We start from the raw sequence: 17478 nt of genomic DNA, 5'->3' as shown, positions 1-17478 counted from the left end.
TTGAATTACGGACCCAAATCCGCCCAAGGTGCTTTTAATGGATTCAACTTGCCTGTTGGTAAGAATCATGGGGCCCATTTATGAAGAAATCTCGCAGTAAATCGCAGCAAGCCACCCTGCTGCTCTGCATGATAGGTGACCAGCATGAATGTGCCTTATTTAACATTATAAGGCACATTTCTGTCTTTTTCTTATGTTGGCGCACTCATGACTGCCTAGCGCCAATGCACCATGATGCAAGGCTTCCTGCATTGTAAGCAGGATTGTTTTTGTACAGGAAGGGGCGCCTTACTGCCCATAAACAATCGACTGAGGCAATGTTCGCTTTCTATGTGTGCTACAGAATGCAGCACATATGGCAAGAGAAAACCACCAGGAGAAATAAAATTATTTCTCTTTGGTACTCCTCACCTGGGGAGGCATAACATTTTGATCCATTCCCAGGTCTATCAGCATTAGTAAAACTGGGAATGTATCAAAATCCGCGGGTGGATGCGGGGTAACACCCACGCTCGACCCATGGAACACCTCCCTGGGGCAGACTAGCGCAACGCAGTGATTTGCGCTGCGTTGCGTAACTCAATATTTATCAAGCCAGGCCGGGCCGTGCAAGGTGGCCTTGCAATGCTTGATAATTCTATTTTAGTAGTTGCGTCGCCCTTGCACCCCATTGCATGGCTCAAAGACGGCACAACTCTTTGATAAATATGCGCCAGGGCTCGAGTCGGGGTACCACGCGGGTGGACGGCATCCCCCCACTTATTTTACCGGGGGGACGCCGTCCCCCCTGCCAAACAGCTGGACTTCACTTTTTTGCCTCTCTGGGACGAGGAGCTCGGCACATTTCGTGACGTCACTTCCTGTCGTGACGTCACTTCCGGTGACAGCGTCCCCCCACTTCTTTTTTTACGACTTGTGCCCTGAATATGCCCCCATGTGTTTGACTTCCTGAAAGATGTGTACTTCTCATCAGTGGATTTAAAGAGACCAGTGTGAAGCAGAGTGTGTGAAAGAGGAGGCAATGTTTGAATCAGGCAACAAAGGCATCGCCCAAACATTTTACAAACATTGTATTCGAACTATAAAGTCCACTGTGCATACAGAATTTCTGTGAAACAGTGGTTAAAATGTTGAGGCATAATTTGTTTTATTTGAACATAAATATACTTACTTCATACAAATCCTTGGCATCTTTTCCGGCCAGATCTTCGTTTATTTCGAGACCCTCGTCTCGGTTAGCCTGCGGGAGAGAGGTTGTGATTATGCTGAGTCTCAAACGCACACAAAAGTTAACATTTGCTGTTTTCAATTAACCGCTGCAGATCTGTCAGAAACGCAGCCTCTGCTGCCACCTGCTGTCCAATTCAAAATAAAAAAAATTGTTCTACATGCCATTAAAGTACACAAAACTCCCTAGGAATAATAAGTATTTTCGTCTGCTTTTTGCACCCGGCCCGGGGCACCTATGAAAGAGGCAGGAGAAGCGTTGGGGGCCCCTTCTGTAATATGGATTGCCCGGGAATAAAATGTGCACTGATGCCACCCAAAAGCAGCATTTCCTTATTTGTTTAGGGGGCGGCCCCCTGCAAAGTAAGGACAGCTTTGGCCATATTACAGACGTGGGTGCAGGGGCAAAAAAGCAGCAGTCAAGAGGCGCACTGATTGTGCTCCATGCGTGAACTGTTCTACATTCAGTGGTCGCCGACACGGGCTCAGGGGGGTCTCCTGAGACCAGAAAGCCCCGCTGCAGGCAGGTGCTGTCATTCGCAGCACCCACAGGCAGAGGAATGCCAGCCCCTTCTACAGTGAGCTCTGCACTGAAAGATGGACTGGTGGGTTGAGCCTTCACTTTGTCTATCAGTGCTGCACTGTCTCATGCATGCACGGTGACGTCTATCAATGCTGCACTGTCTCATGCATGCACGGTGACGTCTATCAATGCTGCACTGTCTCATGCATGCACGGTGACGTCTATCAATGCTGCACTGTCTCATGCATGCACGGTGACGTCTATCAATGCTGCACTGTCTCATGCATGCACGGTGATGTCTATCAATGCTGCACTGTCTCATGCATGCACGGTGACGTCTATCAATGCTGCACTGTCTCATGCATGCACGGTGACGTCTATCAATGCTGCACTGTCTCATGCATGCACGGTGACGTCTATCAATGCTGCACTGTCTCATGCATGCACGGTGACGTCTATCAATGCTGCACTGCCTCATGCATGCAAGGTGACGTCTATCAGTGCTGCACTGTCTCATGCATGCAAGGTGACGTCTATCAGTGCTGCACTGTCTCATGCATGCAAGGTGACGTCTATCAGTGCTGCACTGCCTCATGCATGCAAGGTGACGTCTATCAATGCTGCACTGTCTCATGCATGCAAGGTGACGTCTATCAATGCTGCACTGTCTCATGCATGCACGGTGACGAACAATTATATCTGCCTAAATGGGTGCGCTGTGCCGGGCGGAGTTGCAGTTCATACATTGCACCCTTCAGTCTGTTCTCTGCACTCTACATGTATGTACTGTTCATGTCACGTGCTGTATGGAATCCGGAAGCCTAGGGGTAAGAAATCTGTGGTGCTTCGTAAAACTATGCAGGCTACTTGTGCATCCTCTCTACATGAATACGTGCTCATTATATCTACTGTAGAATGGGTTGCGACACTTACAAAACTGAACACATACACAAGCTGTGCCTGCAGCACCCCCAAAATAAACACGCTGGAGTTCAGAAGGTGAATGAGCAATAAAGATGCCTTTAAATGTTGGTTTTTTATTGCCACATTTGCTATGAGGTCAAAGACAGAGGTCAAAGGTCAGGCTGTCTTTTGCTAAATGACTGCTTATTCTTTTAACATTGAGATTGGTGTTTACTTTTCTTTCTCAGACTTCAAAGTTAGAAGTTTTGTAAAGTGAAGCATGGGTTAAATGTACAAAGCTTTTTTCTGGTCGCAAACGGTTCGAAAAAAGCATTTTCTGATGTACCAAACCCTAGGGTTTGAGATTCAGTGTTGGCAAGGGGCTTGTTTAGGGCGACCCTTCCTAATACCGAATCGCAGCGGTATCTAAGAATGCTTTGCAACCAAAATGCGGTCATAAAACATCGACATTTAAATCAACTTCAAGTTGGTTTTTCATATCTCTTTGACTTCAGTGATGTGTCATTGATGGCAGCAAAATTGTTCCAGCACCACTGGAACAGATTGTGTTTCCTAAGCATTAATCAAAGGTTACCTTGTTTGTGTCCAATAAAAAAAATTGCAACAAGTATTACCAGTTGCTATGTTTCAAGTTATTCTACAGTTTACTGTTTCTACTAAGTAGTTGTCAGTAAGGGTTTCTGGGAACTCCACCAGCATAGGTGGGTGCTGGTTACCATTTGTGTTCCTAGGCAATAGGTAGTAAGGTATTTTATTGTAACATTTGTCTAGCACTTCAATGCCCTGGAGTGGCCCTGAAGTAATAGTGCTCTCCATCTGGATAATCACAGAATCCCATTTGCACATTGAATACCAGCAATAGTGACGTCAAACAGCCAGGGCTGCCTTCACTAGGTGAAAGTGTGATACTGTGCGACACAAGTGCATCAAGGTTCAAATGTGGGTGCCCTTGCCTATCGTTGAGAGTCATACGTGTCTAGTCTTTCACAGCGGGCTGAGACACCAGGCAGGATGTTATTGTCTATGAAATAAGCTAGAATATGTTCACCTTTTGTCAGGGATTTTTGGTGAAAGTTAAGACTACTTTGGAGGGTTTCAAAACAGGTGGAGGAAAATATGCAAAACAGACCAAAGAAGCAAACTCACCACAAAACTGACCACCCGAAAAATTATCTATGGTCCCACCCAAGTCTATGGCTTCAGAGTATTGCGGTTCAGTGACTAGATAACAGGACTAATGGAGATCCAGTAACTAGAGGTGAGGTCACTGGACACTGATCTCTCTAAGTCAATATTTTCAATGGAAATTGATGGGGTCAGAAACTATCTCAAAACTGGTTGTTCTGGATTTTCTGTTGACTGGGACTCCCGTTTTACCAGGGGTGCCTACAGAACTCTCTAGATCACCAGCTGTGGAGGAGACGAGGATTTAGTGTTAGGGTTACATAGCAACTTCAATATATCATATAACTCCATTATAATAAGCACTGGAAGGAACATTCCAGTGTTCCAAAGATTCCTGAATATGGGCAATCAGCCACCAGCATTAAGACACTATCATAATCCTGCGGGAGAGGGGAAATCCCTCCGTGAACCTCTCCGACTTGTAGGGGCAGATATAGTCTCTCTTCAGCCATCAGCCTCCATATGTTACAGCAAGTCTAACCAGGGGGACTGCAAGGTCATCCCGTCTCCTGGCTGTTGCATTGCTTAACCTGGCTTCAGCGCTCTGAGCCTTTATTGTGCATCTTTCTAGTCAAGGGTAAGCTCTTCTAAACACTAGTCAGTACAACCTCTCCTAGTTTCAAGCCACAGCAGTGCAGCTTCTTCCACATCACAGGCTTGTTCCAAGGATTCAAGGAGCACAGGGACACACAGAGCCTTTGCTGGTTGACACCTTGCTGTAATGGTGCCGCAAAGTCTCCTAGAGTCCAGACAAATTCCATGGGGTACTGGTACATTGAGGGATAGTGGCGGGAAACCAGAGAGAACCATAGTCCCCTGTAACTATACATTTTAAATAATCCTATTTCCATATAGTGTGTCTTTTTGGGTTTTCTTCTGCCTTGTAGTTTTTGCAGGAGTAAGAATCTGGCACCACACAACTAAAGAGACACATAAGCCCTCCTCTTCGAGGATCGCTCTTTCGCTAGGCAATGCTCAGTCCGGCTCTCGGAGGAGGGTCTCACATATATTTTGTGCAGAGTCTGGCAAGAAAAGGGCTGTATCTCCACACAGCCCCCTGCAACAGCCACGGCCCGTGGAGGGAGTTACGGTGGGGCAGGAAGGCGGGGCGGGGTAGGGGCAGGGTGGGGGTGCTAAAAACCGGAATATTGATAATTGGAGGTAAGTAAACAATTTAATAAATAAAACGAATTTTTTAGCGCGCCCTGCATCGCAAAATGTGATGCAGTGAGCGCAAAAAAATTCGTTTTTATTAATTACATTGTTTAGTTACCTCCAATTATCAATATTCCGGTTTTTAGCATCTCCCACCCTGCCCCTCCCCCGCCCCGCCTTCCTGCTCCCACCGTAACTGCCTCCACGGGCCGCGGCTGCCCTGCAAGCCTCCAGGAACAGTGCACCAGGGACAGCAGCACACAGAGTCAAGTGCTCAAGGAGGACAAAAGCAGCCTGGCAGAGAATCAGCATTCTTTTCAAGCACTCCCGATGTTTTCTATAGGACTCTAGTTACCCTACATATGGTTGCGCAATCACACATGTTATGTTATGTTATGTTATGTTATACTGGGATTTTATATAGCGCACGGCTACTCAAAGAGTGTCCCGGCGCTTACAGGCTTACATCACAGGCGTAACATGCCACAAACACCTCCTATGGAACACTCCCCGGTTACATAGAGGTAGCGGCATATAAGGGCCCTGCACAGTACCATGAGTGTTTAATAGACACATTCAACAAGGTGTGGGGATGCACTTTGACTCCATGAGAGGGGAGACATCAAACAGACCTCCCACAATGCAACAGAAGTTGGATGGTAACCCCCAAGCTGCATAGCCTGCATTACTCGTGTGTGTGCTTGGGGTGCCACATCTAACATGCTGTGTGTACAGTGCACCAAGGAAGTGGACTGCCTGCCTCGGGGGGGGGGGGGGAGAGTGGGGAGGGGGTGGGTGGGGGGGGGGTTCTGCCCACTGCCTCCCTCCTATTTACTAATGTATACAATAAAGTGATGGATGGAATGCTTGAATTAATCTCAGCCACTGGTAAGTCTTGAGCCACGTCTCAGTCCATCGCTATTTTGCATACTACGTCACTTCTGTTTGGACCCAGCTATATGCAAATCACTCTTGACTCTGCTCCAATGGGAGCGTCTAGCCTGATCTGCCAAGCCGGGTTCTCCATGAACTGGAACAATATTTCACTTACAATTCAAAGAGAAAAATGTCAGCATATCTCCAGCACTGGCAGCACACAGTGAATGGCTGCAAGCTAATGGGCGACTCTAAAAGTGTGCTTATATTATTTCAAACAGAAGTGTGGAAATCACTAAGGGGACATTCCCAAACTATGCAGGATTGTAGCGACTTGGACTGCACTATGTGCAATTCATTTTGTTGCAAATGCTAATCTGAAAACAAATGTGTTACTGGTATTTCTCCAAAAAACAACAACAATATCAACAAAAACGTACTAGTTGAGGATAAAAAAAGAGTGCAAATACTGTTTTGCTCGCCCAGTGCACTTATTTTCATAATAGGGTCTATTGATCTCTTGGGCTAATTTCGGATTTTCACTGATGAATAACTTTACACAGTCCACCATTTCACAAGTATTGGTATTTCTGGACAAAACAGACCACAATGGAATCATACGCTACAGCAATGACATTGCACTAGGTCACAATAGACAGAGCTACAGGGTCCTCAAAAGTGAGGCTTTCCTGCCTGTGTGTTCACCCACCTGCAGCAGGGCGATGAGTATGCTCCTGAATGAACCACTTGTGTCGCTTTTCACATCTGATTCCAACTCCCTTTCAAATACTGTGGAAAAAAAGATAGCAAGTGTGAAACTCTGTACACAGCCAACCAAATGGCTTCTTAGAAAAACATAACACACGAAAAGATATGTTACTTACAGCGCTTGTACGCTTGTTTTATGGCAACAATTTGCTGAAAAACAAAAGAAGAACATGATCAACGTCACCTCATTGTTTGAAATTAAGACTGCATTGTAAAGCAGGTGATCCTAGGATTACTTTCATTTCTGGTTAGAAGGCGGTCAGTGAAAACTAATCACAATAGGTGGAATTACATTAGTGTGAATACCGAGAGTATCTTATCAAAGACCTCCATAAAGCTTATATTTGAAGATCATGAAAAAATGCTAGAGAAAGCCAGTGACTGCCCATAAAAACATATTGAGGCGCCAAACATTTGATTACCTTTTGTCTCATGCACCCCTGTGGACTGTCTCAAGATTAGGAGGGTATTTTGAAGATAACATTTGCATGCATTCTCAGCGAGTAGCGATGGACTTAGTATGGCAGCAGGTGAATAAAACCTTAATCACTTACAAAGTCCCAAAGGTGAGACCTATTGGCTATGCCAATGCTTGTTTATAATACTGTGTTTTAGTTGTGGCTGGAGAAAGGGTGAAGAAAATGTTTGAAGTCACCTATGGTCCATATGGGAGGAACCAATTGTACATATATTGTGTATTTGTCTGGAGTTCAAAGACACTTATTGAGATAACAAGGGAATGCTCAGATGCAGGCATAGTATGTTTGAGTGACACTGACCTTCATTTACTGGGGTATTTTTGAAACTTTATGGGTTTAGTGTTATGTGAACTTTTAAACTGCTGATATTTATTGGTATTGTGTTTGTATGATGAGATCCATTCAGGTTTAAACCTGTCTGTGTAATTAATCAATGTGTTGCTTTTGTAAGTTTAGGCCATGGCAGGGTTATTGCTTTTTATTGTTATTTATTAGAGGTTTATTAATTGTACAATACACTTTATGATTGATAGTAAGAAATCTTTACCATAGGAAGAAGATCACTAATTGGCTGGACCCCTTAGACTCAGGGGTGGCCAGCATTGCTTGCGGGTGGGGGGGCAGCATGCGGGGGGCCGTGGTGGTCGCGGGGGTGTTGCGGGGCGGTCACAGGGGTGTTGCGCAGGGGGGGTGTAAGCAAGGTTTAGGAATAAATGAAATAAAACTTACCTCGAGGTCGGGTTCTGTGTCTTCTGTGCTCCAGCTCTCCTGAATCTGCTTCCAGGAACAGGAACTAGGCAGCCAGGCTCCCACCCCTAAGCCAATCACAACGCTCCAATGGAGCGTTGTGATTGGTCTGAGCGCCGTGACATGGTGCTCTACCAGGGGCTGTAGGGGTGGGCATGTTCTCCATGCAGGCTGTAAAACAGCCTGCATGGAGAACAGAGAAGTGCGCATGACTGCTTTGGGCGGCCCGAGGCGGCCCGCCAAACAGTCATTTCGCACTTGAGTGGGCAAACCACTCCGCCCCTACCCTGCTCCGTAAGCAGAGCATCCCCGCCCACTCTCCCACCCACAAAGGAAACATAGCATGATAATAACCAAAAGTTATTATCATGTTATGTTTCCTCTTCTCGCACTGCTTGAAAGCAGTGGGGCAACGCTTCTCCGCCATAGTGGAGGAGTTGCCACTACTTAGCATTTGGGGTTTTGAGAAGAACCTTCTTGCTTCAAGTTCACACTGGTGTGGGCTGAGAGGTACTATTCAGAGAGTGGTTGAATCTATTCTGGGCTGCTTTTTTGTACATAAGTACAAGCAGCAAACATGTTTATTCTTTGTAATTTATATGAGAAAATTGAAATGTTTAGAGCTCACTTAAAACATTTGAGTGGCTCAGGGACAATCATGGATGGCATAGGAATTCTGTTCCAACATTCCAATGTTTGTTTTTCCGTTTCTCTCTGTTTAATTTATAATATTCTCCCCTGCCCTTGGGCTACACTCCTTGTTTCCATGTGGCCTGTTACTCAGGTTCATGGCCCTTAACAACTGGTATTTTTCTTAGCAACGGGCTATAAGGCTGTAGTATAACCCAGCAAAGATGTACAGAACCTTGAACTGTCTGCATTGGTGTCCGAGATGCGGCTCACATGTCGCTTTTTAGATATTTGGCTAATTCTGGGTGAATTTGTGAGTGGAGTCCTAAAGAGAAGGCTGGACCTTGATTATCAATGGTCTAAAGGGCTAGACATACAGAAGAGGTTATGATCATTTTATTTTTTTGCTATTCTGCTTCCACAATCTCAATGCTTCCAGTTGGGCGACTGTAAATAGTGAGATTGTGGACGATGAATGGTATTTCTTCACTTCTGAAGCAGAAGAATATATTAATGAAGGTTATTGAAGTGGAAGCAAAGTTCAATGGTTTTAACAATATTGAAGGGAGGGGGGAGAGAAGCACAATGTGGTTGAGCCATGGAATGTCTACCCTGGCTCTTTTATGAGGATATATAAAAGAAAAATATACTTTCTTGTACCTTGACCCTCAAGGCTACATCTACTTTGGAAGAGTATTGAGCATGTCTTGGGGTAACGTAATTCAGCTGAGAGTCCACATTATAGACAAAAAGCAGGACCTATGATAGTCATTTTTGTCGTAAGACAATGTAGCTGCCCGCAGTGCAATCTAAAAACGCCCAGGAACTCTGTTGAGTCCTGTAGCGCTACACAGGTCTCTGGCCTCCGCCTGATGCAGAATGCTTTTGTTGCATGCCACACAGAACCTTTTAAAGCTCTGTAACGTGGACACACTCATGTTAAGCTCAAGAGGATATTTCCAAGCATGGTGGCTCCTACTAGTATAGCTACAGTTAATGTTTCTCATGCAGTTCATATAAGGCCTTGTAGAGTGCATCCAGCAATGCATAGAGCACCAAAACATCATTTAACACTGAGGCTAGGTCAGTGCTACATTAATGCCAATATGAACAGCTGGCTGAGAGGGCCCCAGATTGAGACAAAGGGCTTAAAAAGGGCCTTCTTGATTGGGTAGTGGGAATTGGCAAAATGTAATTGTATGCGCCGCGCCAAGCATCTTTAGACCAGACCTTGAAGCGTCTCCTACTGATACAGTCATAGCCCATTGGCCAAGAGGGCTCCAGCCTACTTTCATTAGTCCTGGAAGTCCTATGAAGTAGTGGGCAGTTGCGAGGGATTACATTATCATGGTTGATGAGTCTCACATGTGTGTGCAAGAGGTCTTAGTGGGTGGTTTCAAAAAGCACGCATTTACACTTACCGTTGAATTGTACTAATTTAAAAAATATATACAGTAAAAAATAAGATTCACATGATTGTTGCCAATTCATAAAGTCGCGTGAGAGGGGGAGACGTGGCCTCATGGTCACTATGAAACAGATTTTAGTTCATATTTGTATTACTTACATCATGGCTGCGTAAGGGGTTATCACTAAAAGTAAGCAAAGAGAAAAATCTATATCTTATATTACAAATAATCAATACATTGCATGCACATTTTCAGATGAAAGGCATCTGTAAAGGAAGCAATATGTGTACTGCAATCACAACTGCTAGAGACTCTCCAAGAAGGCCTGTGGACTTACCTTGTTGGCCCTTGTGCACAAAATCTGGATCAGTAGCGATTCGTTTGTTCCCGCCCCTTTCATGGCTTTCCGAAGCTCGCGGGCATCAAACTCACATGGGCGGTCCAACAGGGCCAGGGCGGTCTTCTCAAAGTTCCCACTGAGTTCACCTTTCAGGACGCTGTCCAGATCCTACAAGATATTTAAAGACCTTCCATAAAAATATTAACAAATCAGAGTTCAGGAGGGACTGAGCATCGGGAGCCATAATGCACTTTTCTGTCATTAAAAACGAATAATAATGACCGAAAGAGGAAGGCGAGAGAGAAAATATGAAAGGCAAAGCATAAGGAAAGAAAAGAAGAAAACCACATTGCACAAGATAGGTGTGATTGAGACAGCATGTGTGCACCTAAGATAAACTTAGCTGCACCAGCTGAGTGTAAATTTACTTTTATAATTCATACATTTTTCATTTACACTCATAAATTGATTCACTCATTCGTAATATTAAAAGTATGTGATATATATATTATGTGGCGGTAAATCTGTTCCCAGGGAGAGGTGTTTCAGGGCGGTACTGGCATGGGAATTTGGTGATCTCCCACAAAAGTATTCACAAAGTTTTCCAAGATATGTTCAAATCCTGGATACCGTTGAAGATTTACTTCTTTCAATGCAGGAGTACATTGCTTTTCAGAGTGTGCTTGTGGAGTGACACCCGCAAGGCATGGGTTTTATCAACACTGGGTTCTTCACAGGAAAAAAAATCATTAGGGTGAAAAAAGTAAGCATTTGATAATGGACTTTTGCTACGTATATCCACATGCTTAAACGTACACATTGTTCAGTTATACAAGTACATATTGATGTGTGTACAATTGGAATTAATTCAGAATTAGAAAAAATGCATAAATATCTGGCAATCATAGGTGTAAACCTATGAGTGTACATTTACAATTTATTTGTACAACTAGGCACAATTTAAACAATTGGATGCATGGCATTTGCATGAACCTAGGATGGATCTATAAATATGATAATACTTAATCTTCTGAATATCTACAGTCATATTGTTCTGTTTCTAAAGGAACCTGCTCACATTTTGGTTTGGACTGGAAACTTCAAGAGGGCTGACGTGTGCACTGGCAGAGTTCATGAAAATACAACTTGTGTTTTCATGAACACTGCCAAATTAACTGTTAAATAATTAGCAGTGTGGGCAAAGGCTCGAGCGGTAAGTAGCGGCTCACTGGTGGCAGGGCTGTGCCCTGAGGCCCTGCTGACGAACTGCCACTGGGTTGGGGTGAGTGGGTTGTCATCAAGCTTGGGCATCAGATAATTATAACCTGATAGCCACAGGAACGGGTGAACTCTATTGTCTGGTTGGACAACAAAAAAGTGGATGGGCACCATTTTGAGTGTTCAGCTGAAAATGGTGCTCCAAGATTTCAAGATGGAGAGAGTTCCTGAGGTGTGTGCAGGGAATCACAGTGTGTTGAGTCAGCGGGAATGCCGAAAATGCTAGTAATTATAATTGTGAGAGTCTGCAATAATTCTACTGAGACTGGGCTTTGGTGGTTGGAACTGAAGAAAGAATCTTGGCAGCTGGAGACGCTGTTCGATGGGAAACAACCCTTACAACGCAACTATTACAACGCACACCGTTACAACGCACACCATTACAACGCAGGATCCATTACAACGCATGCCTTTACAACGCATGACATTACATAGCAGATGCTATTACAACGCATGCCATTACAACGTAAGTATTGGTAAGTATGTTATTTTTTTAATCATTTTTTTTAATGTAAATTAAATAAATTAATTTAAGTAATAGTATATATTTCGTTTTGGGTTATGGGGTACAGGGGTATTTTTAGGTTTCAGGGCTAGGTTTGGGTTTTGGGGTACAGGGGTATTTTTAGGTTTCAGGGCTAGGTTTGGGTTTTGGGGTACAGGGGTATTTTTAGGTTTCAGGGCTAGGTTTGGGTTTTGGGGTACAGGGGTATTTTTAGGTTTCAGGGCTAGGTTTGGGTTTTGGGGTACATGGGTATTTTTAGGTTTCAGGGCTAGGTTTGGGTTTTGGGGTACAGGGGTATTTTTAGGTTTCAGGGCTAGGTATGAGTTTTGGGGTACAGGGGTATTTTTAGGTTTCAGGGTTAGGTTTGGGTTTTGGGGTACAGGGGTATTTTTAGGTTTCAGGGCTAGGTTTGGGTTTTGGGGTACAGGGGTATTTTTAGGTTTCAGGGCTAGGTTTGGGTTTTGGGGTACAGGGGTATTTTTAGGTTTCAGGGCTAGGTTTGGGTTTTGGGGTACAGGGGTATTTTTAGGTTTCAGGGCTAGGTTTGGGTTTTAGGGTACATGGGTATTTTTAGGTTTCAGGGCTAGATATGGGTTATGGGGTACATGGGTATTTTAAGGGTTCAGGGTAACGGGTATTTTTAGGGTTCAGTTTTTAAATAAATAATTTTAAATAATTTAAATAATTAATTTTAATAATTTTATTATTTTTTAATATTAGTTCTTTCATAATAATTGTCCTTTTTAAAATAAACTATTTTTTAAAGTATATAAATTTACAAATTAATTATTAAAAAATAATTTAATTTATTAAATTAATAAAATTTTAATAAATTACATTTTTTAAAAAATAATATACTTACCCATACTTACGTTGTAATGGCATGCATTGTAATAGCATCTGCTATGTAATGTCATGCGTTGTAAAAGCATTCGTTGTAAATGTATCTGCGTTGTAAAAATTGCGTTGTAACGGTGTGCGTTGTAAAAGTTCGCGATGTAACGTCATACATCCTGTTCGATGGATGCCTGACCCTAGACAAGATATTTTTGGAGTATCTGGAACTCCCCTGACCAGCATGATGATGCCCAGCCATCAATTTTCCAGACAAATGCCCTTCTGATAGTTAACTGTTCCAGTTGAACATCTGGTAACTGCTCACTGTTTCAGAAAGCCAAAGAAATTTGATAAAGATTAGTGGTGGAGTATTATTTTAGGGCAGTATGACAATATCCGAGTGCCTGTTAGGATGAGAAAAATGTGCAATGTCTTTAATTGGACAAGACATGGTTAGGGACATTTCATTCAATAGTTTACCCTTCTGGCTTGTTGGCGGGGTCTGTCACAGAGAATCCCAACTATGCGCTTGACAATCGACAATTCAGGCAGAGTTCACTCAGATCTGGGGAGATTGCCCTGTCGGACAATCTTCACACTCGACTTTGTGTCTTTCTCATGATCGTCCAAACAGTTGTGTTTTGAGACATCTTTTGAAAAGCATGTAGTTTGGCTCCGGCCTGAGTTGAGAGTCCAAGGGTTTCCAGAGCTTTGGTTCTTGTACCATTGAACGGTACCCATGCTTTAACCATATGAAATGTCACGCAGGATGGTGTATGTGATGAGCAGTGGTTCAGCAGTGTGTAACCAGGGTGTGCAGCGGGGTGCAGTGCTTGAAGACTTAGGGCCAGATGTAGGTAAATTCAATTTTGCGAGTCCTTAATAGCGATTTTTAACGAATCACTATTAAGGACTCGCAAAATTGAATGTAGGTAGGAATCTCAAAAATATTTGCGATTCCTTAATATTCCTTGATTGCGTATTGCAAATTGAGATTCGCAATCAAGGAATACCACCCCATTCATTCCTATGGGCCAAGAGGCCCATAGGAATTAATAGGATTTGTGCCCGCAATTTGTGAGTAACCAAGTAGCACTCGCAAATTCCGGGCGCAATTTCAAGGGTGCATGGGTACCCTGTTGCATCCCTAAAATGTGCATGTATGCACATGTGGTGCACCTTCATGCCTTAAGGGCATGAATGTGTACCACATGGCACTTTAAAAAAAGTAAAAAAGTGCTTTTTTAAAGGAAATCGCTAATTACCACCAACTTGAAGTTGGTGGTAATTAGCGATTCCTTAAGGCTAAAGTGCACTTTCTTTTGTGCTACTTACATTGATTTAATGCAATCGCAAAATAAGGAATCATAATTTTTGTGATTCCTTATTTTGCGGGTAGGTTTAATCTTACCTACATTGCTCAAAGCCAAATAGCGATCGCAAAGGCTGAAATTCTGCGTATTTCGGCGTTTGTGGTCACTAATTGGCTTCCTACATCTGGCCCTGTGTTTACTATTCATTCACAGAGCAGTGTAATGTTCGACATGTACTTGTATCGTATTTTTCTGGGTATCCAGAATGAGCAGTGGGGTGGTTTATCCAGTGCTTAATTTTTTTTTTTAAAGAGCCAGGGCCCTGACCAGGAGGCCACTGCAGCTTGCACCACCCACTGACCCCATCATTGCTGCCAATGACTGGGCCAACACAACTACTAACCATCTCTCTCGCCTGCAAGTGCGACAGTTCAGGTTACTCCAGATCCCCAAAGCTAAAGGAAATGCCGGGAGGCAAGAATTAGTATTTTTAATGAATATTGTATTCATAAACAACCGTTGTTCTGCTCATCTTTAAATTAGAAGAGCAGCGCCACCATGTGGCAGAGGATCAGAAGTGTGGAAACCAATTAAGTGCAGGTGCCGAGCACTGGAAACCAAGGGCCCCAGAATAAGCAGTGGTTTATGTATGCTTTACATCGTTCTCTTCTGTTGGATTAACTTTAAAGTATTCTTTTAAGTAAATGCAGAAATGCTTTATCTCTTAGTCCTGCTTATTGGGAGTGAAATCAAATCCATGGTTAAGAGACAGTATAAATGCAAAGTATTTTGTACAGTTCCTTGTATAGACCCCGATAGAGCTTTTTGTTTTGTTTTGTGTGTAAATGCACTTTAGTAGTTGTGATAATTTATTGGCCACATGAAATAAATGACAAACCTCTGTGCCCCCAAACTGGTGTGGGGTGAAGTGCTTGTGCCTGAAATGTTGCATGATTAGATCTAATGAGGATTCTTATTAAAACGCTTTAGTGCCACCACAAGGTTGTTAGCTATATTTCAATAAGACCACAATTATAAAAATAGAAGAACGCTTACCTTCAGAAACGAACAGGTGGAGGCGCTATTGCATTAACTATTCTGGACAAGCTTTGAGCAGGTGCCTGTTTGGCCTCATCTGGGTTAGTAATTTCATTGTGATGTTTGAAGAAGTCAAACTTTCAGAGCACTCCAAGTGAGAGAGGACTAGATTGTTCTTCCGCGTGCTGTCAGTGACACATCTGTACACAGTCCAATGGAGAAATCCATTTTCCCACCGTGATGATGGAGGGGTCAAGAGATCACTTCATGGGCTGTGCAACAAAGTTCTACATTCTTGTGACGGATACCCGTTCACAGCTTACCACAGAAATGTTGTGTCCATAAATGAAATCGATTTGTCCAGTTCACCAATTTGCACTTCCACTACTGTCTGAGCTCTCAAGCGCAGGTGGAGTCCAGACTTGCAGGATACTTTTCCCTCTTCGGGATTTCTTATACCACCCAATATCTTAGTGTGTGGGATCCTTCTATTGATATTGTTAGATCAGATCTGAATTTACAGAAGGCAGGGTCTTCAAGAGAGAGTTACTTACCTGATACAGGATGCTTCTCATAGAGACCTTCAGATTATGTCATTCAGGATTTCTGATTCCCTATAATTTTCCTCTCTTTTGGGTTATTCTTTGAAATACCCTTCTTATAAATATATCTGCGGAACTGACTGCATCACCGCTGTCAGGATTTACTGTTAACCCCTTCGATGCTTGTGACGGAACCGTTCCGTCATCAGTCACGGCTGAGCTGTGCTGATGACGGAACGGTTCCGTCAGGACCGCACCCTGTTATGGAATGTCCAGCACAGTGGCGGAATCGGCGCCGCACGGAAGCGGTTAATGGTGTTGCTTCCAGTTAGCTGTAAACAAATCTTGGTTCTAAGGGATGGTAACTTGGAATAGCTAAATGTTTGTCCTGACCCCAGGTCACTCCCCACGCCGCACGACTCGCATGAGGGCCCGAGTGCTGCCGAGGGTTCGCCGCTGGTGTGCCCCTGGTACTGCCCACCTTGCTTTGCTGTGTTTTGCCCCTGTAACTGTTATTGTTTACTGTATTGGTTATCTGTTATTGTCTACTGTATTCACTGTATTTCTTGAGGCGCTCCCTCTCGCCCCTGCCCTCTGTGCCCCCCGCTTCCCGCCGCTGCTCCCCCGCCGCCCGCCCCCTTTTTCCTTTCTGTAACCCCAGCCCTCACCCATTGGCCGCCCCGCTCCGCCTCCCAGCTGCCCCCCCCCTCTTATGGAGGACTCTAGCGGCCGCGCAGCGGGCCGAAGGCACGCCAAAGGCAAGCCCGTCTGCGCCTGTCCGTGCCTGGACCGCGCCCAGCGCCAGAACCCCTGGACCCCGCAACGCCAGACTACACTACGACTCCAGCACCCTCCACGCCCTCAACACAGAACGAGACCACCCCTGCTACCGGGCCACCCCGAAGCGCACGCAAGGGCCCTTCGCCTGCCGGAACTGCAGATTCACCAGCATCCAGCCCACCAAACCACCAACCAGAGAACCCAACCACCTCCACTTCATCCTCCTCAACACCCGCTCCGCTCGCAAGCACGCCATCGAACTCTGGGACCTCCTAGACTCTACCGCCCCCGACGTCGCCTTCCTGACGGAGACCTGGCTGAATGCCACCTCAGCACCAGACATCGCCATAGCCATCCCACAGGGCTACAAGATCTCCCGCAGAGACCGCACCAATGGAGTGGGAGGGGGAATCGCCATCATCCACAAAGACACCATCAGAATCTCGACCAACACCGACGACACCCTCACCTCCGCCGAGCACATGCACTTCCAGATCCATACCGACCCCAACACCACCCTCAGAGGAACACTCGTCTACAGACCTCCCGGACCATGACCACAGTTCAGCGACACCATCGCCGACCTCGTCAGCACCCACGCCCTCGCCTCCACGGACTACATCCTCCTCGGGGACCTGAACTTCCACCTCGAGAACAACAACAACGCCAACTCCACCACCCTGATCGACAACCTCGCCAACCTCGGACTCAAACAGCTCGTGACGACACCCACCCACGCTGCTGGACACACGCTGGGCCCCATCTTCTCCACCAGCCCCCACGTCTCCTTCAACCACACCACCAAACCCCACTGGACCGACGACAGATGCGTCCACTTCACCTTCAGGAAACCCACCACACACCACCGCACCCAACAGCTGCCACGCTGCTGCTGGGGCAAGGTCACCAAGGACCAACTGAC

At 44.9% G+C, this 17478-nt stretch overlaps 1 protein-coding gene across 2 annotated transcripts in view; it reads right to left on the bottom strand.

The window, feature by feature from the left end:
• The window catches only part of ANXA13 (annexin A13), a 180076-nt gene that overhangs the window by 24192 nt on the left and 138406 nt on the right, over positions 1-17478 (bottom strand). For both annotated transcript variants that reach the window (XR_013610482.1, XM_078686798.1), the window contains exons 4-7: positions 10261-10431; positions 6775-6808; positions 6600-6679; positions 1172-1240 (exon numbers count right to left, since the gene is read on the bottom strand). Coding sequence is in view for 1 of the 2 variants with exons in the window: in XM_078686798.1 (XP_078542924.1) it covers positions 1172-1240; positions 6600-6679; positions 6775-6808; positions 10261-10431 (354 nt within the window). In the remaining variant the exon portion in view is untranslated. The remainder of the gene's footprint in view (positions 1-1171; positions 1241-6599; positions 6680-6774; positions 6809-10260; positions 10432-17478) is intronic.

Source organism: Lissotriton helveticus, chromosome 4_1, assembly GCF_964261635.1.
Source record: "Lissotriton helveticus chromosome 4_1, aLisHel1.1, whole genome shotgun sequence".
Taxonomy (NCBI): domain Eukaryota; kingdom Metazoa; phylum Chordata; class Amphibia; order Caudata; family Salamandridae; genus Lissotriton; species Lissotriton helveticus.
The sequence above is the reverse complement of the archived record's forward strand: the minus strand, read 5'-3'. Positions and strand labels throughout refer to the sequence as shown.